Below are 25,736 nucleotides of genomic sequence, written 5' to 3'. Positions count from 1 at the left end.
GATGGAAAAACTGCAAGTTTGCCTGGTTTAGAAATATGAAGCAACTGTTTTACTTAGATTCAATGCCTACCTCTCTGAATCTGACTCTGATCAATAAGAAGCACAAGATCAATATGAAACAACTCAGTTTGTGCACTTAGGGAAGTGGAAAACGAGGGAGAAGATGGTTTCTTTTATTTTTGATGTATCCCACTATGCCACAACTGCTTAAGAATAAGTCACTTGTCAGAGTTCAAAGTTTCTAAAATACATTGATTGCATTTCAGCTATTAAAAATAGTATGCGTGACAACGATGGGATTTGCTTTGAATCAAAAAGCAAAGAACTTGGGAAAAACAAGTTTTCTGATTTACAAAGGAACCTGCATATGAATGAAGGCTTATTAAACAAAAAGGTAAAAAATTAACTTAGTAGCTTGGCAAACTTCTTATCCCTTCCCAAACAAGAAAGCAGCTCTTTATTCCACCAGTTATATTTAACTGCTTAGAGCTCTCAAGGGCTGGCTCCTTTGGAGACTGGGAAATGGTCAGAGAAACATTCTATCCATCCCTTCCTGAGCAAAGGAAATCACCACCAAACATTTTAAGAAGTTTGCAGCTTCTTTAAGTCAGTAAGACGGACTTAAGATCAGGTTCTCTGCCACTAAGAATAATGAGAGGTTGACTTTGCATACCAGAATCAGAGGCATAAGAACAGAAAAAGGTTTAACAGGATGCATAGCAAATCAACAGTTTTTATTTAATGCATTAAGAAAAGAAACAGATTTATTTTCCATAACACCTTTATGCAGTTTATCTTTTATTAGACAAAATCCAATCTTGTCAGATGTTGCTGTTAATTTGCGTACATCTGAAGAGCATGGAATATCCCACCTAATTTTTCCCTGTAAGAAAAGATTTTTCACCATCGACTTTGCTGGCAAGGACAATAGTAAAGCAATAGAACATGAGTAAGCAGTATCAATTAAAATGGAGTTAGTCAAACACAGGCATTCTGTGTTTTGTAATGATTACAAGCTTCGCCTTTTGTTATGCTCTCCAAAAGGCTGGATCACAGGCAGAGCAGACACTGACAACTCTTTATATAGGGAAAGAAAGGTAAAGGGACAAAAGTTATTGGGAGGAACAGAAGCATGAACAGTCAGAGCAGGAAAAGTACAAAAGGGAGTGCTGTAAACATTAACAAAAAGATGTCATTGGGCACTGGAGAGAAGTCAATAATTGCATCTTCTGTGTAAAAAGCTAGAATGGTAACAACTCTACATCACAACGTGTAGAAGTAAAAATCACTAAGTGGTACACACCTTAGCAATGGCCGTCAGAATAAAATTATGTTACAGTAACATTTAACCCTTCCACACCCCCAAAGAAAAAGGTGCGTTCCAAGCAAGCTCCCCAGTAATTCACTCTTCCAATTCATACAGAAATTGGATCATTCTTGTCATGTATATAATTATTCTGCCACCAGATACAGAAAGGTGATACAGGAGTAAAGATGCTATGGAGACCTGGTTTGATTGCCTTCACCTGAAGAGTGACAAATACATTCTTTGGTCAGCTATCAGGAGGCTCTATGTCTCCCTGCATGCACCTTGCCACTGACAGAGAATACAGTAAGGTTTGTTTGCATCATCTTTAACATTGCAACAATCACTGTAACATTAGACATGAGCTGAAGTTAGACACTACAGTGTCTTGGAAACACATGACTTTGCAATTCTCTGTAAAACAGAGGTGCCTGTCCTGTCACTAAGCATCTAGCTATGACAATGGCTCAGCACTGCGTCAATTAACCAAAACATCACTGTAAAAGTTGACTTATCTGTGGGAAATGACACTGCATACTTGCAGCTTTACTGAGGACTCAGAGATGTTAGATTATATAGATTTACTGTATGGATTCACTTCTTTCTTGATACACAGCTGAAGATGTCCTACCATTTTGCTAAGCCTTCAGTACCTTGCCTCATCAATTTCCCCCTATTAAAATGCGGTACTGTGTATGTAGCTTAGATTGGGACTTTAAAGGTGCTTTGTTGGTTTCTGTGGTTTTTCTTCAAAACAATGTTTTTTACACATAAAAAGGAAACACTCATAGTAAACAAAACAGATACACGCCATATATAGTTTTTTCTATTGATTAGGCCTCAATTTCAATATAAAAACATTTTCTAACAGTTTTAGTTTAAAAAGCATTCTAAGCATGAACACTGTAGTTTTAATATATGTAAAAACAAATAGTTCACAGAAGCAGCAACTGTATTTTTCCACTTTAATGAGTAATTTAATTAAAATATGCAAACAATTAGACAATGGAATAAGTTAGGATAAGAAATGTTAAGTTCATGTATACTAGCACAAGCTAACAGTTCATCTTTTTTCCTTTTTGGAATTTTAAAATGATCTGGACAATATTTTGGAGAAAATCCTTTTGAAACTAAAGATTTTTCATGCTAATCAGAATTCTCAGTACTAATCCACTACTGATTCTGTGGTTAAGTATGTGTTGTCTTCTCTGAATAAGCACATAAAACTGAAGTGCATGAGAATAGGACACTTGACACAGATGTTCATGCAGTGATATTAACAGCCCTTCCAGAGTATATGTATTTCACAAATCAGCTAGGATGAAGCAAACAAGTATACACTGCTCACGAAAGTCCACTAAAGGGAAAGAGTCAGATGCAGACTTGAAGTTATCATTTTTATTAAAAAAAATATTTCAGCTGTAGTGCAGTCTCAGAACAGAGGAAAACACCAGAGGCAAACCAAAATTAGGTCTTGAAACAAAGACAGAGGAGAAGGCAGAGAGGCAAAGCTATATAATATTACACAGGGAAGATGAAGGCCCTTTTATTGTGTTGCTAGTAGCATTCAAAAAAAAAGAAAAACTCACAATGGGACTGACTACATGGTAGGACTGGATGAAGCATAAGGCTCATATTTCATGAAGACAACAAAAGCAGTCGTATAACATAGGCCAAGCTCAGGTCTGGAAATTCATGGTTGCACAAGGGGAAGAGAAAAAACACCATGAAAACTGACATAAACGATGTACAATTGATAGAATGATTGCATCTCTTCACTATTCTGTCTGAGCATAGTGAGATGTTGGTCACTGTCGTGTCCAGCACCAAACAGTTAATGATCACTAACTTTACCTGGACACAGACACCCGTGGGTTATTTAAGGCAAAGAGAAATTACTCTCCATGTATCTTACCAGCTCTCAGATATTATTGCCAAAATGCAATGATGCAGTGTAACGTTAAGTTTAGATTTGATTAGCAGAGTAGATCTGTGCAATATAATTTCCCTGAATTCTCCATACTTGAGGGCTTTTTCCCCGTGTAGCTTTAAATCTGAAGTGACAGACTGTATCATGAGAAAGACAGCTAAAAGAAGCCAACTCTTAGAAGTCACAAATTCAGAAAACATTGAAGAGATTGGCAAGTGCTTCACCAAACATTTACATTGAACATGAATTGTTGTTCTGATTATGTGTTAACACCAATAAGCAAAGAATCATTTTTAAACAGTTACTCATAACCTACCAGCATTTATTTTTAATTTTTCAAAGCACAGAGTATGAGTGCAAACTATGTCTCTAAAGCAAGCTACCTTTATGAAACAACGCTACAGAAACAATCATAGGAAAAAACAGCTCTCATACTTGCTCATTAACATCTGTAAAGCCTAGTGCAAGGCATCCAGTTTTAAACTTCTATAACCCAGACAAGAACACGATAGACTAGCTCCGTTTCTCCTTAGAATATACCTCCTTACTTTATTTTCCAGCTAAATGCATGTGCAAAGGCGCTAGAAGGCAGCTTAAGACTCCAGTAAATGTCTGGAACCTACTTCTGGTGAAGTAAAAATAATAATATGCCCCTTGCTTTTAATAGTCACAGAATTGCAATATTCTCCCATCCACCTTGAGTTTATTGCCAACAAATTGCTGTAGTGGAATTAAAGCTCAAGCATGAGCCAAAAGAGTGATGAACACTGCTAGATGAGCTCTAACAGCATAGAAATAGCCTTAGCAATCTGACTCAGACTCTACTACTAACAACGGTTTGTAGTTCTGATAAAAAACATGATTAATCATGTAAGTTGGACTAACTACTTTAACTGCGATAAACTAAAATTGAAACACTGTGCATACCTAGTTCTTCACAAAATTTTTCATAGTACCATGAAAATTAATCTGGACTGAACTATTCCAGTGATGTTTCCACTTACAGTGGAAGGTGTTACAAAGCACTGTAATTGTCCTTGTCAAAATGTTGTGGATTTGTAATGCAGATTTATTAAACTGAAGCAACTGACAACAATGCTAGCAGTGTTCCACGTTGAAATGCCCTGAAATAATTAAGAAGTGTTTCCTATTATTATACTTAACAGAGATTAGGAACAGCAAAGATCATACACATCTCCTAGAGCTGCCTTCTAGGATTTTCGCATCTTTATCATTATATTTTCAAGTAGGCTCCACTGTAGAAGCCAGAAGATTTGGCAAAATATAATGTGTGTTTTTCCTCTAAACTCTACAAACATTTCCTTACTTACACATAACTCCATAGTGCATTGCTTTGGTTTTACAGCAAAGGATAGTACTCAATGCAAGCTATTATTATGATTAAGTCGTACTGTCCAAAGTTTGGGAAATTTTAAAATGTACACAAAGAACAACATTTATTCAGAGCTCTAACCTGTGATCCAGAGTTTCTTGTTCTTCTGTTAGCTGAGGTTAAGCAATCACTTTTCTTCCATCTCAGTTTCCCCATCTGTAAAAGGGAAAAATAAAAAATAATGACATTTAAATACCTTTCACAATTGCTTTGACATCTATAAAAAGTCCTTCAAAGGAGCGTTGTTGCTATGAGCTACACATTAATTTCAATTCATCATTGGTCTGTATCATTGTACTAACAATAACTTATTTCTGTTCTCCTTTTAGTAACTGAGATGATACACACTGATATTAGTCAAGAAAATTTAAATTGTTTGTATTTTTAAGTAATGACTGTAATTTCTTTCTTTGTTTAGGGATAAAATATAACATGGGATTCCAGCAACCTAAAAAAGTAAGTTTCCACAAGTATATAAGGAAAATTGCATCCATATTCGAGTACAGAGTAAGGATAGAGATGGCTCAGATAACACCACTAGACTAGAGATGAAGCACTGAAATGGAATGATGCATCAAAGCTTTGTCATGAAGTAGAAATTTGCCTTTTAAAACATGAATTTTATAAGCTACACAACCTTAGTTTTATTAGTTTTTTTCCCTAGACTGGATATTGCTAACAGATACTGTAAACTTTGCATATTAATATTGTGTGAAATCACACGGAGCAGAGTGTCTTGAGAGACACCTCAAAATAGGCTAAAGAAAAATCCTGGTGAAATTCCTCCATCTAGTGGCTGCTAGCACACTGACAGCAGCAGTGAGAGCCCACCTCAGCCACTCACGATTTCAAGCCCAAGTGCAAAGTGTGCTAAGGAACAACTACACAGCTGCTAGCTAGTGAAATCAGTGTCAGTGGCTGACCGCTCCATCTCTACAGCTCCAGCCTGACCTTCTGGATGAAGAGTTACATTGACAGAAGACATTCAAATCATGGTATTTGTGTTTCACAAAACATGTAGGTTATCATCACCAGTGCTGTGAATATCTAGGAAGACTGAATTTGATAACCTTGAAATACACGCCACACCATGAGTAAATAAGATCAAGTTTCTGCCCCTATGCATAGGGTAACAGATAGAAATACTGTGTCACCCCTTCTGTTTTACCTAGACAAAAACCTTAATACACATTTGACTACTGAAAGCAACCTCTGAAGATAAGAGCAGAGTAGAACAATCACTCTTGACAGCTGAATAGGGCCTCGTGTAACAAACTGTCAGTTGGTTTCCCAGCCAGCACATCACACACCACCTCTACCTGAACAGCCAGCAAAACAGTTTAGAAGCCAAAGTTCTGCTACAAAAATTTGCATGGTACTCTGTGAGTTTTGTTTAATACTGATGTGTACGCTTGACAATTCCTCCAATATCTTATTTTTGAAGCCACTTACACACTACTATGGAGCAAGTAGACTGAAAAAATCTGAAGTTTACAATTTATAAGACATCTAAATAAACATTAAGTGTTTTAGATAAGCAATATACATTCCACAGCTATATCTGCATCCTCTTTTGAAATATTCCCTGGGGTTTCATGTGCCATTCAGCTCCCAGATGACTCCTCAAAACAGGGATGACAAGGAGTTACAGTGTCCAGGACCTAACTTCAGTCGCAGAGGCACAGACTTGTAGACAGGGATTTAGTTCAGCTGCTTTGAGGAGCAGGAAGTGATGGAACACATGCGGGCTGTGTGCCAAAAATAGTATTAACCAGGGAGATCTGCCTGATGAAAGAGACCAGGTTCCTGAAAGCTCATACCATAGACCCACATTGCTTACTGCTTTCACTCCCCTACTCCCACTCACAGCTTCATTCTGACTCCTCCTTGCTGCTCATCAAGTCTTAATTGCTCTGGTCCCAAACTCATCTCACTCGTCTCCCTTTGGGTTCCCTATCCATGCTGTTTTCACCAAGTCCTCTGCCTCTCCACAAAGCCTCCATCTTCTCACTGCAGTCCTTTTTGCTTCCTTCTTCCTACTCTTGTTCCCTGCACATCCTCACACCACATGCACCATTACCCTCCCTCCCTACCATCAGCCCCGGAAGGCTTTACTCTGTGCACAACAGCCCTCGGTGCAAAGAGAGCCTACAGAAAGAGCGGGGGATGAGGGGGAACAAAGCAAATAAAACAGATGTGTGTTTTATTGGCTGTTTATTTATTTACTGTCTGTTTTAAAACAGACAACAGGCAGTCTGGAATAATTAAATAAGTCCTCAAAATATACTGAAATTTCCACAAGAAGTATTTAAGACAGCATATCTAAGACAAAAATCTATCAAAACCTAGGTGCAGACACCACACAAAATATAGTAAAACCCAAATCTGAACGGCACTTTACCAGCTCAGGTTCATCTCAACCTTTGGATTGAACATAAGCACAGGGCAAGACAAGAAAAGTCACTAACCAGCATGTGAGCACAGCACCGAGGACTCTCGGCAATGCACTCCGAGCTGTATGAATAGATCTACATTAAGTTGCACAAGCTGTTAATAGTGACAAACAGTTTCTCATTTAGTAACATCTTTCATCTATTTTTCCATCAGGACTGCATTTCCAGCAATAACCGGGATAGAAGATTAAGAAAAAATACTGCAGATGGAATAGTGACGGTAAAGCTGAGCGGTTCATTACACCCAGCTGAAAACATGCCCACTAAGCTTCAGAGCACAGACAGACGGCAAAGCAGCATAACGTTTGAGAAAGACTACCAACAGCAAGGTGAGGAAATTAATTCTATCAGGCTCCATAAACGGAGGAGGAGATTCGTAATTAAAAAGAGCCCAATCCTGATTTCCATGAACAGCTCCACTCTCAACTTGCCCACACTTAAATCCGAGGACAGGAGTAACAGCAAGTGGAAAAGTCTCTATCAGATACAAAGCGAAAGAAAGCAAATAATGAGGGAAACTTGTTCTAAATACAAGAGTAATAATAGGAGAATAATCACTCCTTACCACGTTTCTAGAATATTTGTAGAAGATAAATACAGAGTTCTGTATTGCGAAGTACCAAAAGCCGGCTGCTCTAACTGGAAACGGGTGCTCATGGTTCTCAACGGGCTGGCTGCTTCCACAAAGGACATCCAGCACAACACAGTGCACTATGGAAACTACTTAAAAAGGCTGGATGGGTTTGATCGCAAAGGAATCTATCACAGGCTCAACACTTACACAAAGATGCTTTTCATTCGTGAACCTTTTGAAAAGCTGGTGTCTGCATTTCGGGACAAGTTTGAACATCCAAACAATTACTATCACCCGGTTTTTGGCAAAGCTATCATTTCCAGGTATCGTGTCAACGCCACCAAAGAAGCACTAAGGACAGGCTCTGGTGTCAAATTTAAAGAGTTCATTCAGTATCTCCTGGATGTACACAGGCCAGTGGGTATGGATATCCACTGGGATCACGTCAATAGGCTTTGCAGCCCATGCTTAATCGACTATGACTTTGTTGGGAAATTTGAAAGTATGGAAGAGGATGCAAACTTCTTCTTGCACCTAATTGGTGCTCCACAAAATTTGACTTTCCCTAAGTTCAAAGATAGGCACTCCAATGAAGAAAGAACTACCACTAAAATTACGCAACAATACTTTGCACAGCTTTCTCCTTCTCAAAGACAACGGAGCTATGACTTTTACTATATGGATTATTTGATGTTCAACTACTCAAAACCTTTTGAAGATTTGTATTGATTTGAGAGCTGGGACACTTCCATGATCATATCAGCTGAATTGCATAACAAATCCAGGTGGCTTCTGTTTATATACACTCCTGTTAGTAAAGAATTGGTTGAAGAGCAGGAAAACAAACTCAGAACATAAATGGTTAGTGATGTTTACACCTTCACCTTAAATGCCTCCTTTTTCAAATCATTTTTCTATAATTTCTCCATGTGAAGTGTATGTATATACATGTGTAATACTATACGTCAGGGCTCCCAAATAAAGCAGATAATTTTCCATGCTGGTGTGGCTTGTGTTTGCACTGGGAGGACAGTTTGAAACTGAATTCAATGCAGGTGACAGCTCTACAGTGGAGCCAATATTTTAAGGTCTTCACTATTCAGAAAAGCAAGTCTTTGAAAGTTACAAGGTAGCAAGAAAAAAAATACACTAAGAAATATGTATCTTTCATCAAATTCTGCAAAGCATGAAGCCACACAATGATCAGGCATATTTGAAGTTGGTCATACAGCGATTTTCTCCTAACTTATGAATATGAGGAAAGTATCACACTATTCAAAAACATTGGTGAAGACAACTAATACTCAGTCACCATGCGAGTGCAGTATTAAACCAGATGTTGCAATTCAGGGAGAGAGGATGTGTTTCCCCCCCTTCAGTATTTCCCTTACCGCAGATTCATCTGCAAGCAGATAAAATGCAGGAAAACATTTGCATCTTTATGCATGTTATTAAGATTCTTTTAATCCTTTGCATTAACATAAATCTCTGGTTTAATCTTTATAGTCACCAAGAGTATCACATCTTTCCTTTATAGTAACAAGCAGGAGTAAATGCAACTTCCTGTCCAACAAGATAATTCTTTTCTTCGCTGCAAACAATTCATACTATTTCAGTAACAATTTGATGTCACAAGCAGAAAATATTCCAGGTAGTGTAGTTCAGCTATTTGTTTTCTATACTTCACAGGAGACATTTTTATCTAGCAGAATTCTCCTGTGAGAATCAAATACCAGACCTTCTACTGCTTTTGTAAGTCTTCACACCAACTCTGTATATGGTATCCTTGTCTACATGTTCTTTAATCACTTGAAATAAATTATTTCAACAGTTAAGTTAGAAGGCCATATTAGAACAAGTCATAAACTCTACAGTAATGCCAAACTTGAATGCCTCGGTTACTTCTATAGTTTACATTTTGCAACCAAGATCAGAATTCCACCAAAACCTGCACCGTACAAGTGTACGAATAGCTAAGAAACAGTTGTTTCCAGATAGTTTTGTAATTATAGGACCAAATCAATAAAATTTTATTCATACAAATAGTTTCATGCATCACAAGTATTTATATCCCATGTCATTTTTGCTTTGTAAAACTTTAGTAGGCAAAAATATGGTTCAAAAATTGTTTGTATTGAGAATTTGCTGACAAATGCTTCACATAACTGACATCAGAATTTCATTCGTACAAACCTGTTCTGCTCAGAGAAGGGCTGTGTGTGTTAGGAAGGTAACTTGCACTGTTCCACAAAGTCAGTTACCATTCCCTCTCTGCCTCCTGCTCCTCATCACTGCCTTGCTGCTGCAGCTAGCCTCCTGTCCTCCTTTCCACCCACTCAGATGCTCAATGTGCTCACATGACCAGGGAACAGCCTTTTCAAAGTAATTTTTTGTTAACCCAAAATAGGCTGGAGGCTACTCACCTGGGCTGTTCTGTCAGATCACACTGAGGGATATTTGGGGGAAAATTAGGCACTTTAACCTCTTCTAGTGCAGAGGAAAGCATCTATTTTGATAGTGGTGGAAGGGTTTTTTGTGCATAGTCAAGAACACCACTGGGAATTTGAGTTATGCCATCCTTATTTAATATTAGGCGCTCTAAGAAGTTGTGGTATTCAAGTAGTATAATTTATATACCTGTAGGTAAGGAAGGCACAAAGGCACCCAAACAAGGAAGGGGTATAATAAATATCTCAGCCCTCAGTTTATTTTTCAGGGTCTGATTTTATAAGCGACCAAAGCAGGATGGTCTACCAGGGCACAGCACGTTAGCACTGCTCCTGCAGGCTAGCACCAAACTCGCTCAAGCCAGCGAGTGAGCTTCCACTGAGGGAAGAGCCACAGTTGCCCTTACTCCAGCACTACTGCAGCAGAAGAGAACATGCAGGCTCATAGTTTAGCTCCATGATGCGGCCTAAGCAAAGCTAGAAAGAATTTACATTCAGCCCTCTGCTAGTTTTACAGACTTTCGAGGGAAATATTAAAGAACTTAAAACTACAGCTAGATTCATAGAGACCTGACTCTCTCCCCCTACTTCCTCCTCCCTCACCCCAGGTTTTCACCTTAGTCTACATATGCACACAAATGGGTAGAGCCACAAGGTCATGTTTACACCTGAAAGACTTTGGTGGTAAATTCACACAAAGTGCTCACTGTATAAGTGGAGAAAAAAATACCCACAAAATTGCCTTTCTTATATCAAGATCTGGTGCTTTTTCTACCCCCAAGTGCTTTTTCATTCCCCCAAGTCTACTTCACTTAAAAACCTGTACTACTGCAACAGAAGCTAATGGCACTGAGGGGAATAAAGTTTTTAATGACAAATGAAGATGTAGGTTTTGGCAAGATTTTATTTTAAACAATCATTTGTTAGCCCAGATAAAGAGAAACTTAAATGATTTGTGGGCTTACGGCAAGCTGTATGTAGGGGGAGGTGAATAACTTACAGAGAGAGAAAGTCCACTTTTTCAAAGTTCAAATGCTCTCATTTTTGACAGACACAGAGAATAAGAAAGGTCCAAATGCACAGGCTGCTTGTACTGCACAGTACATTAATGCTTCATTTCTTTGTAGTTTTATCTCCCATTTGGGCAATGCCATTACTGACAATAGAGCCATGAGCACACATCACATAGATCCATGCATAATCATCTATTTACATACATGCATACAAAGGACATGGAAAATCTGTGCAAATAAATTATACTAAAGGTATCTAATAAAAGAAAAACTTTGGTGCAAGAAAACATATATTAGTCGAAATATCTCCTCCATACATAAACTATAAAATGAATACAGGGAATGTCAAACATTCATTGCCTATTAAACAGTTGATCTTTGTTTCTTTGAGCAATAATACAAGTCAGGCCAGCTCAAGTAGTGCAACATTATCTGGAATTCTGGATAAAAAGTTTAATTATTGCTATTATAGGCACTGGTTACTTGAAATCACTGCATTGACAGACATTTTCTTCCTCCCAGCAAGAAATCACACAGGTAGCTGGGCACAGTCCAACCAAACACTTGGAAAAGAAACAATCATGCAAATCGCAGCCTAATCTATTCGCTTTAATTCCAGTGACACCAGAACAGCAGCATCTGCATGAAGCAGTAGGTTTGTTTTTTTTTTTCCCTTCAGAGCACAACATGAGAGACAAGTCACAGCACAGCCTGTTTGAGCTGATATTTCTTCAAGGGATTATTTTCACGTTGGCGTTATTTGTGGTGACTTCAAAGCCTCAGCAGGCACCTGAACACACTTGAACAATGACTTGGGAAGTGTCCTGGGCTTCATATGGCAAGATGCATGTAATTACTTTTCATCCCAAGAAGGCAGCTACTGGTTAAGAAGGGTGAGCAGTTTTCTTAGCTTTCAGCAATGGTGCCTACTAGACAAGCCTATAAACAGACACCTCTAATGACTTCCAGCACGATATGCTGGAGTCCTGTATGAGACACATTTTACAACAGTTACACTCGTGACAGTTGATACCTGCCACCGGTAAGTCGCTTTTGCCCAAATTTCTCAGACCTATCCATTCAAATAAAGGTGACGAAAATGAAACTACCATGTGTCTAGCTGCATGTTTAAAGTTTTAAGAATGGCAGGCACTCACAAGTTCCACTTTCCAATTAAATCCTCAAGTATGTGGAAGTGTTATATGCTGGGGTGGTAAGGACAAAACAGCATAGAACATACTGACACCAAACGGGAAGACAGACATGATTAAGCCTTGCTTATTGCAACCACGCTATTTGGATAACGTATTATGAAGCAACTAATACAGTTAATTGTGACTCATGCCAGAGAATAAAAGTTTGCTTTATGACTAGTCTAATAGAAACATTCAGCCTTTAAAATTGTGTTTTCTGATCTGGTTTAATGAAGGACTCTAAATAATTAGTTTAAAAATAACACTTTTGGAAGTCCCATGCCTACACCTAACTCAACAAACAATTAACTGACATGTAGAAAGAAGCATAGATACGCAACACCTTCCACGTGGGCAAGTCTTTAAATGTCATTTTCCAGGCAGGTTGCACCACAGTGAGTTTTAGCCAGCTGCATAAGTAAGTTCTTTCATGTTCTACAATCAGCACCATTTTTGCCACCAGCTTTTTTTTTTTTTTCAAACAAGCTGAAGACAATTGAACAGAACTGCAGCGGAAATCAATTTTTCCATTACATACCTACCTCGTGTGAGACTTGAATTCTTCTATTACAATATTGCTGGCCTTATGTTTCCCATTCTGCTTTATAAGACTATCTGTGATGTTTACTAGCAGTGTCATCATTTTTTCTTGGAGCTTAAGATTATGCTGTCAAGTTAAGAAAAATGAAAGAGGCTTTCACAATCCAACTTTTCCACAGTTATTTTCCCTATCTAGGATTCCTGTCCAGATTTATTTTCACTTAATACAGGAAATTTCCTCTCAACATATCCAAATATAAGTAATGTCACCAGCTGCAAAAGGTGTTAAGATTATGTTCAAGCAGAGGGAGCAGCAGCATGGGAAGCAATGGCCTAAGGCGACTGCATTATAAGAGCTTGTCCCAACCCATTAAACACTAGTGGAGGTGGCTCCTTTGCTAACAAATGGAAGCTCCAGGCTACAGTTCACCTTCAGATACAGAGATATAGACTAATGTACATTTGGATCACAAGAACAAGTTATTTTATCATTGTTTTAAGTGTACATTCAGTCAGCATAACCATTTCTGGGTACCACGATGTAGCCACAGAAGTCACACGAAGGTGATGCCAGCCTGGGTATAGATGCACACACTGAGGACCATAGGGCACGGTTTTAGCTGTCTGTTTCTATAAAAGGTCAAACAGCTGAACTGTTTCTACAGTCTTCATTCACAACAACACTTGTACACCCAGTAGTAGTCACTGAGCATACTAATGCTTAGGGCAGGTAACTGGGAGAGTTGGCCTACTATTTATCAGGTCTAACTCAAGTTATCTGACTGATATTGGATCTTTTTTCCTACAACTGCTCTGCACATATCTCCCCATATCTGCTGCTGAGAAATATTCAGCTATTCCTCACACCAATGTGATCATTAGGGTTTTTCCATGGAATTTCATTCATTGAAATCAAAGCCCTATTTTTAATTAATCTCTAGCAACAGCAAGGGTCTTAGCTGGATTTTTGTTTTGTTTTGTTTTTCCAGTAATATCTCCATTTATATCAGAAAAAGAAACTTAATAACAAAAGTCAGTCACCACAGCACAGGAAATCTGAACAACAGAAAATACAGCAAGAGGCTACAATATTTATACAGCCTAACATGAGAGTCCTCCACTGAAATCCATACGGACATGAATCTTGCCCAAGTGACACTGCATATACTCATCAAGGTGATGCTGTCTTTATAAATCATGCATACAGTGACCATTTCAAGCAGTGCAGAAAGTGCAGCAGACATGAGACAGGTTATCAATCTGACAATTTATCCATGTTTATCTCTGCACAAAAGGATTTTATTTTTATCATATAAAATTAGCCTGAGAACTTCATTAGATCACTCCACCAAAATCGAACATCAGGTGCATATTACAGTCTGTGGAGCCCAGAAAGCAGGTCATTAACAAAAGCATTTACCTTGGAGCTCTTTCATAGGGAGATTCAAAAATAGCCATTTGGAATGAAAAACAGAGCCTAGCCATATTTGACCAAAAGTCACTGCTCAAAAGCATTCAAGAATGAACTGTAATGAATGAATTGTAAAATCAATTTTAGTAAAATCCACGAGAAAGGGATGGTATATACAACCTGAAACTCTGGAGATTTGATTACAGGAAGGACAAAGAAACAAAATACAAGGCCAGCGAAATTCTATTAAACTCTGTTAAAAAAAGAAACACTCCATGTTTTTATTTCAGCACTACTAGTTCCAAAATAGCATCATGACACTGATCTACACATTTTGCCCAATGCTAACTGGACCACCATTACCCAGTTGCTCTGAAGTAACCAAGTTGAAAAGAAAAACAACTTGCTAAAGCTGTATCTGGGTAAGGCAATTGTGAAGATGGTGAGAAAAAAATAATTTGACCCATGCCAAAGTGACAGCAAGTTCAGTTAACTTGTTACAGTCAGGCTAAACAGGCTGCACATAGCTCTGACTGCACAGGAGAGGCTGGCAGAGTCAATAACAAAACATTGTCATTTTGGACTAGCAAGACACTGAAGACAAAATTCAGCTCACACTGAAGGTGGTACATACTCAAGTGTTGCATCTCTGATGAAACTGATTTCCAAATGAATGGGTTTTCATTGGTATCTGGACACTCCAATTAACTTAAAGGGCTTCGTAGTGACAGTTTAATTCAGTGACAAATGAGTTCAGTTACACTGGTGCAGTTTAGTTGAACCCTTGCCCCCTCCCTTGGAAGATGCATTTTTAGTTATTTTCCAGAAAGCTACATTGCCCAGAAAGGTCCCAAATAGCATATGCCATTTATCCATTTTCTACCCTTTTCCACAAGAAGCTATTTCTCCCTCACTGCTCACATAAACTATGAGAAACTGATATCCAAAGTTACCATAAGGACTTGTTTTGAACACCTTCTCCATTCCCAAGAAACCATAGCTTCAGCCTCAGAAATAAGTTTCCTTGCAAATCCATCTGGTTTGGCAAAACAAGCTGGAGTAACACCTTCCAAATCCCTGGGCTTCCCAATCCAACTGACTTTCATAGAATGGTTTGGTTTGGAAGGGACTTTTAAAAATTGTGTAATCCCTACCCCCTGCCATAGGCATGGACACCTCCCACCAGACCATGTTACTCCAAGCCCCATCCAGCCTAGCCTTGAACACTGCCAGGGATGGGGAACCCACAGCTGCTCTGAGCAACCTGTTCCAGTGCCTCACCAGCATCACAGTGAAGAATTTCTTCTGTATATCTAATCCAGAACGACTCTCTTTCAACTTAAAGTGTTACCCGCCCTGTCCTGTCACTACCCAGCCTTGTAAAAGGTCCTTCTCTGGCTTTCTTGTGGGCCCTCCTCTAGGTACTGGAAGGCCACTATAAGGTCTCTCCGGAGCCTTCTCTTCTCCTGACTGAACAACCCCAAGTCTCTCAGCCTATCTTCATAGGAGAGGTGCTCCAGCCATCTGAGAGTCTTCATGGTTTAACATGTCATAAATATATGACCTGAAACAGGCCTGCCAGCTTTGAAAGTCTGTGTTCATAACATGGACACACATTCTGTGAGTGCAATTAACATCTGTGAAGATACTCAGCCTCACAAACCCAAGTTTGTGGAAGAAATGCTAATGCAAATTCAAGTATATACATCTGCACTTCAGTTCTGCCTTCATTGAGTGTTTGATTGGTAATTAAGGCATATTTGGTTCCAGAGATATAGGAGAAAAAACTCAATTCCCAAAGGAAGACATCAAATCTATGCCCAAGGTTATTAATCACACTGCCACTAATTGTATATAAAGTATCTTTACCCCCTCCAAATTTTTTTTCTTTAAATATTATGGGATTTTAAATGTGTCACAATATTCTGGATATCTTGATTAGATCTCCTTTAATATACTGCCTCAATAATTTTTAATTTATTTAACACCACTATAAATCTCACAGAAATGAAGAACTCTTACTAATCATTAAGATTAAGTAGAATTTTTAGCCTGACTAAACTAGCAACACAATTTGATAAGGAGGATTTTTTTTTTTAAAATGCCTTTCTTTTTTACTGCCTTCTTGTAATTAAAGTTTCAACCAGGGTCCCATTAGGCTGATACTGCTCCCCCTGTGAATCAGATAGACCCTCAAGTCTTCACATTTTCAGAGTTAAGTCTCACTGGTAACTAACATAGGGGAAGATTTTGACTAAATCAAATGAGAACTCAAAGATTAAAAACCTAAGGAATTTTGCTCCTCATTGACATTTAATAAATTTTCCACATCATTTCCCCCCAATCCATTAAGATCACATGCCCTCACAAAACACCACTTTACAAGATTACTTTGCAGGGAAAAGTAGAAACTTGCACCTGTAGCCCCTGCATTCAAGTCAGGTAGCCAAAAATGCATCCAGGCCCACTACAGATGCCCTCATTCAGTGGTCCCTTAAGAGGGTGCAGAACCCGTCCCAAGCAGAAAGCCAGTTACAGGGCGAAAGGAGGGGGAGAGCTATGCAGGGCCCCTGGACAAAGGAAGAAATTGCTTCGGAGAAGCATTACAGGATCCACCCAAAGGGAGAACGCACTACCCCACCTTTGGGCAGCTCCACCAGGACTGGTCCTGCAGCAGCACCGCTTTGTGTGTTCCTCTCAGCTACAGAAGTTATTTTTCCTGGTAAGACAGATGGATACCTGGATGCAGGCAATGACAAAAAGTGATGCTGCTACTTTAAAAATATGTAATAGCTTGGTACATAGCTTTTTAAAATATATAAAGAAGCTTTTATCAAATACCTTGAAACAAGCACTAACTTTGATCAAAGAAAGCTCTTCAGCAAGCACTAGCTTAAAAAGGACACTGCACCTTTTACCCTATTCAATACCATAGCAGCGTGAAATCTTGCAGTATTTACCATAAAACAGGAACACCAGTGTGTACAGCATTTGGTCAGCTATGGAGTTTACCATCACCGGTTTTGTTGATTTTCTCCCAAGGACTGAATAACTAATACTGTTGTAAGAGACAGACCAGACAAAGGGAAAGAAAATCAAAGCACCAAATGGAGAAGAGGTAGAAATCCACCTATACCAGCTCTGCCTGCAAAGTTAACTTCCTGCTTAGAGAAAGGTTCCCCCTTTTATTCCCTTCTGAAGAATTCAGTATAGCTTACTGCCATAGGCAAGATTTCATACTCAGTAGAAGAACAATTCTGATGCTCTATAGGCAGTCTTATGTATCTTGTCCCAATATATTTCTATTGCATCCCAATGCCTGCCTGTAACATCAAAGGATAAGGACGTTTAATTATGTAGGTGATCTGGTGAAAGAAAGGTATAAACTAGCCATATAAGACATCTTGCTGCAGTTTTAATATCTGCAGACCTCCATATTCCTATTTTGGAAAGATAAAATACCTTGGTGGGGAAAAAAATATGATTTTAAGATCTACTTAAATTCCTTGACCAAAATTATTTAAGTTATGGCACCTCATAAAGCTATTACCCAGTAAACAAACAAAAAACACTTTTTTTTTTTAATAGCCTGTTTTTCAGAAAGAAAAAAGTGATGCTGCCTTCATTTGAAAGTGCACAAGAAGCTTAAGTTACTCCCCATTACAGACTACAGAACTGCTTCAAAGATTAAAGTTACACAGACAAGGTCATCTGAAGTACAATTGAAAGTGTAATAAAAATTAAGCAGTTGGATTAGTTCCCACAACATAAAAAAACACAATAAAGTTTGTCTGAGATCAACAGCCGCAAACCCACCTAGGGGCATCAAGGCAAGAACCATCCCAGCAAGAAACTATTTGTTTCTCTGCGGACTGAATTCAATTCTAAGCAAGTATCACCATCCATTCCTCCCGCCACCATTTACAATGGTTCTTTACACCACATTGCATTTCAAGCATAAATGTCAATGAAAGCACGCACTGGTTTTGGCCAGGTTAGAACTAATTTTCTTCATAGTAACCTGCAGGGTGCTGTGCTTTGGACTGTGGCCCAAAGTAGTGATGATAACATGGGATGTTTTAGCCACTGCTGAACAGTGCTTGCACAGCCTCAAGGCTGCCTGTTTCTCACGCTGCCCTGCCAGTAAGTAGGCTGGGGTACACAAGACGGTAAGAGAAGACAACCAGGACAGCTGACCCAAACTGACCACAGAGATACTCCATTCCATATGGTATGCTCAGCAATAAGAGCTGGGGAAAAGAGGAGGAAAACGGGGCAGGAGGGGCATATGTTGAGTGTCATCGTGTTTGTCTTTCCAAGTAACCATTACACATGATGAAGCCCTTCTTTTCAGGAAATAGCTAAACATCTGCCTGATGAGATGTAGCAAGTGAATTCCGTGTTTTGCTTGCACAAGCAGCTTTGCTTTATTTATTAAACTGTCTTTATCTCAATCCACAAGCTTTCTCAGGTTTACCCTTTCTGATTCTTTTCCCCATTGCAGTGATGGGGAGCGAATGAGTGGCTGTGTGGTGCTTAGCTGCTTACTGGGCTTAACCCACTACAAAACATCAGAAATTCTGCAAATGGCTACAGATGGCACAAGGCCACTTGAACAATGCACTTATTTACACAAATCACTCAGATATGCAAGGACTTAATACAATAAGAAAATGGTCATTCAATTCAAGTACCCGAGCTACTGCTCGCTTCCATTTCAACGTGTCACTTGAAGTGCCATTTATTCTTGGGAAGTCAGAGCTTCTCAAAACTTGAAAAAAAAAATCAACATTCATATGAGACAAAATACCAGAAGTTTACTGCAACAACAACAACATGCTACACTAGTAGGAAGCAATCTAGTAGTCAGCTCTATTTTGACCACTGATCTTTTCAAGTGCAACATAAGCCCAATTTTCAGTAGTGAAAAAGAAAAATAAACCACACCTTCCTATTTTTCATTAGCAGGTACCTACTCAGTCCTCCAGGACACATCTCTCAAAATGCATTACCATCCTCCTACTGCAACCTTTTACTCAGCTGCCATTCAACCTTACGAAACAAAAGACCTTTCTGAAATAAAAACAGGAAAACACACCAGACAAATTAAGATTTTTCTTATCCATATAGAGTTCACCACATTGTAATATGCTACCACCTTAGCGTGCTGTCCTGTTGTTTCCATTTAATTCTTGTCATACTCTATAGTGGCACTTCTTTTACCTAGTTGTGATACTAACAGTATTTTCCCCTCAGACAGATTAAGTTTAAATATCTGTCTCGGAGGAGGTAGCCTTTCATTTGAAAACTAGAAACATTAGTCTGCATCTCAAGCAATAGCGGTAGCAAGTTTAAAAAAAATCTTATCCTCCTTAAGCTTTCTCCGTGTTTTTGAAAGATCTGGCAGCTGCCCAAGAGGGAAAAAGTGTCCCAATAATAGAGGCTGTGCTGCTGGAATATGTCATTTCTAAAACTGTTGATCATTAGCAAAACACCATAGATCAGGATCTTTTTAACCAGCAGCATTAGAATAACTTGAGAGGGTGACTAAAGCCAGCGAACAGAGTTTTCCCCATAATTACTGAAAAATGAAACTAATTTCTTTTCACCCTGGATATCTTTTACCTCTTGCCAGAAGCATTAATACAGAATATGGATGTTAATAATGAGGACAGTAGGAACTGGAAGTGTTTTAAGATAAAGGCTGACTTTTTAATGGTGTTCATGTGTAGTGTAGCATGCCATATAATTAATACAACTCTTTTACCAATTCAGAATGTGTACTTCTCTACACAGATCTGCAGTTCTGAAGATATTTATTGCAACACTTAGCCATTTTGCATTCTCTTATCTCAGATGATTAAATACTTTGGATGAAGTTATAATAATGCAGCTTTCATTTGTTTTCTAATGCTTTCTACTTTCCAAATATAATATAGCTAGACTCCCCCTGTACACATTCTTTCAGACCTGTACAAAGACTGGCAGTCTCACTAAATCTTTACTGTCTTAGTATTCAGCTGATCTGAATCACAGCAAGTCTTCTCCCCTCCCAAGTTTCCTTGTCGAGAAAAAAACTGAGATGCAATATTGCCACTTCCCTTATTTCTCCTCAATTACTTTTAAGTTAGATTTGAGCAAAACCTACAGTTTCATAGCATTGTTGTTCAGGGGAGGAAAAAAGAAAACACTCTTCAGTTATATTCCACAGGCAAACTAAGATTAATAACCAGCCAGTCTTCTCTTTGACCCTCTGTTATTAACTCTGCTCCAGCTCCCAGAATGTTCAGGGAAGTCCACATACTAACTGAATCGAGGATTTAATCTGTTTCTTTTCATCTAAGAATACGTGGTTGCACAGCTTTAGAAGAGATACTTATGATTATTTTATCTTTCAGAATACTTTTTCCTAATGATGGCAATCTCACCACTATCTGCCACCTTGGTCTCTTACGTTCACCTAAGAACTTAAGTCCCAAAATATCTTACAATAACAATAATTTCATGCACTTGAAATATCGCCCTAGCAGAAACAGCAAGAACTTGAATTCATGACAATGGAGGACAGGAAAGATATAAAAAACATCTTTGGGGAATATTTTCATGTTATCAAGCACAAGCACGAAATCCCTACACATCTAGTGCACTGCAAAGCCAACAGTTTCTAGGAGTGTGCTACAAGCTTCAGCTTGAACTACTCAATCACTTTAGAAAAAAGAATCTGCAAGTGTCCAAATGTATCTTCTGCAAGTGATAACATTTCCATTAACAGTACGGATTGATTGGAAAAATGCCTTCTCTAATTACTCACTAGAGAAGCAAAAGGAGTCCAAACCACAATTCGCAATCAGCTTAAATAATAATTGGACTAATGACTAGGTTAGCTACACAGGAACAGAATCTTGAAGGAACAAAATGAGTGGCCGCAGGATTATCACAGGAGAGTAACTGCTTATCAGCTAGGAGCTGTTGGAAAAAAAACATCTCGTCTGAGAGTTTGGAGAAACTTGTAGCGAAGAGCTGCAGACATCAGGCACCACTTGAAAGAGAGTTAAGTGCATTTGGAACAAAATTACTTTTCATATACCACCAGCCAAAGGATGCAACATCTCCTAAGAGGCCAGATAAGTTTACAAAGACCACCCCCAATAAAATAGGGGGCTGCAAACACATTGACTTACTTTCTTAACACGCTGCAGCAGGATGAAAGACAAGGAAGGCCTGCAGAGAGACGAACTACCTTGTGAAGATGTCACCTTTAAGATTTATAAAAACATTAAGTTGTGAAGGTTACAAATAAAGAAAAAAGAATGAGTTGCTGCTTTCAAATAAATAAGCAAGTGGAGACTTACATGGGGTAAAACCAATTGGCTTCTGCTTTGTAAGGATTTATGGCTATGAACACACATACAGAGCCATATGCACAACTCTGACAATGCCTGTGGCATGGAGAAACACTCGCAACCTCTGCTCCAAAACACATTTGCTCTTTGTCTATTGCTTCCTGTAAGAGATATAGAACGTTTATTTGCCATTTCTGGCACTGTGGTTTATAGATAGATAGTTGTTAAGCTTCCCAGTAAACAAGAATAAGCACAGCTACAAATCAATGATTTTTTAATCTTCAAAAAGTTCTTGATGTATTAGGGGCTGAATTTTCAACACTTAAGGAATACTCAAAAGGAACTCAAGACGGCAGAAGCATATAAGCATGAATTCCTGATCTCTCCATACACACACAAGTAAAGAGGAAGCCAGGGAGCAGTGCTCAGCTGCAGCCTTCTGCATCCAGCCACTCTCGAAGTGACATGGGCTGAAAAACCCTGGGAACGAAGAGGCAGAAGACAGCTTACATGGCATACAAGTGAAACACTTGTTTTTAATCCTTCTCTGGCTTCCCTATATGCTAGGTAGCTTGCTAACCCCCCAGCAATGTCTCAATAACGCAAGCTTGAGTACTTTAATATTCTATATTACTCGCTTTTTACCAGTTTACACATTAAATGTAAGAGCCCAGGCCTTCATGAGTAAAAGTCAAACTTCATTTAGTTATTTTTCTCACAGCAATATTCTACTTAGAATGTTGTCCAAAGATACCCAAGTTGGAAGCAGAAAACATCCACCTCTTCCATCTTGCAGTGCCTCACATATTTCATAGTTTGGGCAAGCCCACAACATCAAGCCACAGCATCACCACGTGGTACTCTGCAGCAATGAAACCAGTCCTAGCGCAAGCCAATAAGAACAGGGAGAACCTTCTTTTTGTATGGCGTAATATAAAGGAGATCTTGTGGTTTCAGGACAGAGAAGAGACCCTCCTAAAACTCTCTGATCAGCATGATTTGAACAATAGCCCCCTCCCAGGTCTAGGACAGAGAAAAACTGGGCAGAGGGTGGTGGATGAGGGGACAGAGCACAAAATTGCTCTCCAGAGAGCTGTCACATTCCGACGACTGCCAGGAATTCCTAACAGGCATGGCAGAGCCCAGGCAACCATTTTGCAGAGGTACTTTAATAAGCACCCTAAATAACCCTAATTTCCAAATACCTATAAACACTGTGCATTTTCTGAATGTAGGTATACAACTAGTTCATAATTGAGCAAAGCCCAGCCAGCCCCAGACTGTCAGCAGTGGGTCAGTTTCTTGGGTAGATTGGGCTTAAGGGCAGGTACCGCAGCACAGCTGGAGCTCAGTGAGGGGCTGTGGGAGACATTTATTTCTCCTGACACTGTAACTTACTGTGTCAGTCTCAATGTTATCTGGGTCACTGCTACAAGTTTGTGGCATCAACAGCAGTAGCAGCTCTGCTGGCAGGCTTCCCTTCGGTACCTCCAACAACGTAAAAAGCAGCATTCAGTCCTGACCACTGGAAAACTTAGATTACGAAGTCTAATCAAGGCAAAACTTCAGCCCAGGTTCCAGAGGGAAAAGAATTATCACTGAGCAGTGGCGTAATTAAACCGTTTTGGCTGTCAGACATCCAGTGGAGTAGATTGTGCTGCAGCTGCTATTCCATCTCTGACAATAAACTTAGTACATTTGCTTGTTCCTTCCCCTCTCCCTTAATTTTCCTTACAAGCCAGATGTGAAGCAGCAGAACAAACACGCGTTCTAACCTTCCCCCTCCTGCATCCCCACACAGGTTGCGTGGGTGCTGCTGCCTCTAAATCCGCAGCAGAGCCACGAGGCCGGAGCGCCGGAGGGATGTGGTGCTCCTGTGCCGTTTCCATGGCACTGCCAAGGCCTCGGGGCTGAAGCCCTGCTGTCTGCCTTCTCCCGCCCAGCTTGCAGAGACAGAATAAACGTGCTTTCTCAGGGCTACATGGTTATTGTCTTTTTCCTCCAGAGCCATCTCAACACATCGTTCCCATTGTGTTTGCTTTTCCTCGCCATTTCTACTGTCATTAATTAGGCTAGCACTTTATGGAACCACTAACATTTAGGGCTTACCCAATAAAGGAGGCACACAGCAGAAGGTGGTCCCCGTCTCTGAAGAAGCCATGCTAGTACACTGCACACACCACCATGATAATAGAAAAAGCTTAAGTCTCTCAGTTTTCTCATATATTTTTCTTCTCCCATTGGAAAGCATAGGAATTAGGTGCACATGATACAAAAAAACATAAACCTGAAAACTGGGGTTCAGATTTTTGGGTTTTGATTGCTTTTCATTTTAAAAATGTATGGGTATGTTTCAGTAAAAAGAACAAAAAAAATTAAGAAACACTGTATGACTTAGAGAAAAGACCAAGAGTTGTTAATCAGTTGATTAGCAGTGAGACAGTGAAAACACACAGCCATTAAAAATTTACCTGATGACTTTCACCCTCTCTGCTTCCTCCAAAGAGAAAGAAATTCTAACAAGCAAAAAACACTTTCAGGTACAAAATGCCCTACACTTTGGAAAGGAAATAAACATGTATTTGCAAGAATGACCCTCTGCCCTGCTCTCTGGGATGACATTAAAATGGGAATAAAGTCTCAGTGTCCAAATCTAGGTGTGATTAATACAAGATTCAGAGCCAGAGAGAAGGAATTTAGTTGCAAGGAAAATTGGCTGCTCTTTCATCTGAACCTTTCTTCTTTTCAAGAAGATTTTACCTTAGAAGGAAGGGGGAAAAAAAGAAAACTTTGTCATTCCTTTTTCTTCCTTATGACAAGCTGTCACTTCTAGATATGGGAACCGTATCACCATGTTGCTGGAGAGAATATGTGGGGCATGATTTCTCCTTTCCTTTGATATGAAAGAGATTCAAGTAATAAAGAAAGAACTAAGAAGAGTAAAGGAAAAGCAGCTATTTTCAAATAAGCAGAGCCAATGTTATTTTAGTATGACATTCCATGAAGCAACAGTGGCATCCAGTGGTATAGTACCATAAGCAAGTTTCATATCCAACTTTCACTAACTTTAGTTCTATCAGAAAAATTCTTGCAATAGATTCTTAAGAAACCCTTCCGTTACTCCTCTTCTCCCCTCAAAACTTCCAATTTGATTTTTAGGTTAGATCTAGAGAGTTCTTAAAATAATCAGGCTTTAACTTCACTAAACCTTGTGTTGCTCATTCAGGTCTCCAAGACAGTTAAACTAGAGTAACTGCTCCTTTTTAATAGGACTATTCCTCTACCTACATACCCCCCCAGTAATCTTCTGAAAGCTACTGACTGATGTAACTAGGTTCCCTGAGGGAAAACACAGCCTTGTTCTCTCCCCCCCCCAAGATAAAACAAACATAAACCAAGCATCTCACGAAGAGACTGAAGCTTGGCCTACATCCAGTCTTCATATGACAGTACAGTAACAGAGTTTAACTGCTTTTAATTGATGTGGTTTCACAACTATGAGTGTGCCTACACAACCTACTTCAAACACACAGAGAAGTGTAATTATTGCCATTCTCACGAGGAAGAGGTAGACTGGGGAAGAACAGCTCAACACTGAACTAAACTAAATGGCACAGGACATACCAGCAACCTCTTTCCCCGAGTCCTCCTTCCACTCAAACTCATTTAGAATATCAGTAAGAACTGACTAATGCACTGCAGTTCTGCTAGCACAGCAGAACAGTTCACTCTTCAGAGTAAACAATGGATTTTACTCATCATGGTACTAAAACGTCACAGTTCACAAGTATCCCCCAGCTTGTGACTCTAGCAATCGGGTTACCTGACGGAGCACGTTACTCGCTCACGGTGATGTTACATGCCCAGTGTGGCTGACCAAGAAGAGGTCAACCACCCCAGCTGGGTCTCTCCCATCTCATTGTTGGGACTGTCCCAGCTGGAACTGGAAGGCTGAAATGCCAGATTTGTCTTTAGATAATCACTATATGGTTTCCCTGCTAGAGTTGGCCAGTTCCCAAGAAGCGTTATTTGTGAGCGAGCAGGCAAAAACTTGCAGATGGGGTTTGTCCCCAGATCATGAAAAAGTCACTGTCAGTTGCGATACACAGCTCTTAGAATATATTGTCCTAGCA

At 39.3% G+C, this 25,736-nt stretch overlaps 1 protein-coding gene and 1 long non-coding RNA gene across 6 annotated transcripts in view; one reads left to right on the top strand and one right to left on the bottom strand.

Annotated features, from left to right (window-relative positions):
* The window catches only part of CHST8 (carbohydrate sulfotransferase 8), a 130,658-nt gene extending 121,873 nt beyond the window's left edge, over positions 1 to 8,785 (top strand). Inside the window, exons 2-3 of one of the 2 annotated variants that reach the window (XM_013176593.3) lie at positions 5,048 to 5,085; positions 7,237 to 8,785. In XM_013176593.3, the coding sequence (XP_013032047.3) occupies positions 5,048 to 5,085; positions 7,237 to 8,385 (1,187 nt within the window). In that variant the 3' untranslated portion in view covers positions 8,386 to 8,785. The remainder of the gene's footprint in view (positions 1 to 5,047; positions 5,086 to 7,236) is intronic. The other variant, XM_067004199.1, reaches the window with a different exon arrangement.
* Positions 1 to 25,736, bottom strand: part of LOC125183357 (uncharacterized) — a 233,685-nt gene that overhangs the window by 202,807 nt on the left and 5,142 nt on the right. For all 4 annotated transcript variants that reach the window (XR_010834363.1, XR_010834365.1, XR_007165212.2 and 1 more), the window contains exon 3: positions 4,711 to 4,785. This is a non-coding gene — a long non-coding RNA (uncharacterized lncRNA). The remainder of the gene's footprint in view (positions 1 to 4,710; positions 4,786 to 25,736) is intronic.

The sequence above is a fragment of the Anser cygnoides genome, chromosome 12 (assembly GCF_040182565.1).
Source record: "Anser cygnoides isolate HZ-2024a breed goose chromosome 12, Taihu_goose_T2T_genome, whole genome shotgun sequence".
NCBI classification, from domain to species: domain Eukaryota; kingdom Metazoa; phylum Chordata; class Aves; order Anseriformes; family Anatidae; genus Anser; species Anser cygnoides.
Note: the sequence above shows the minus strand (reverse complement) of the source record. Positions and strands in the feature narration are given on the sequence as shown.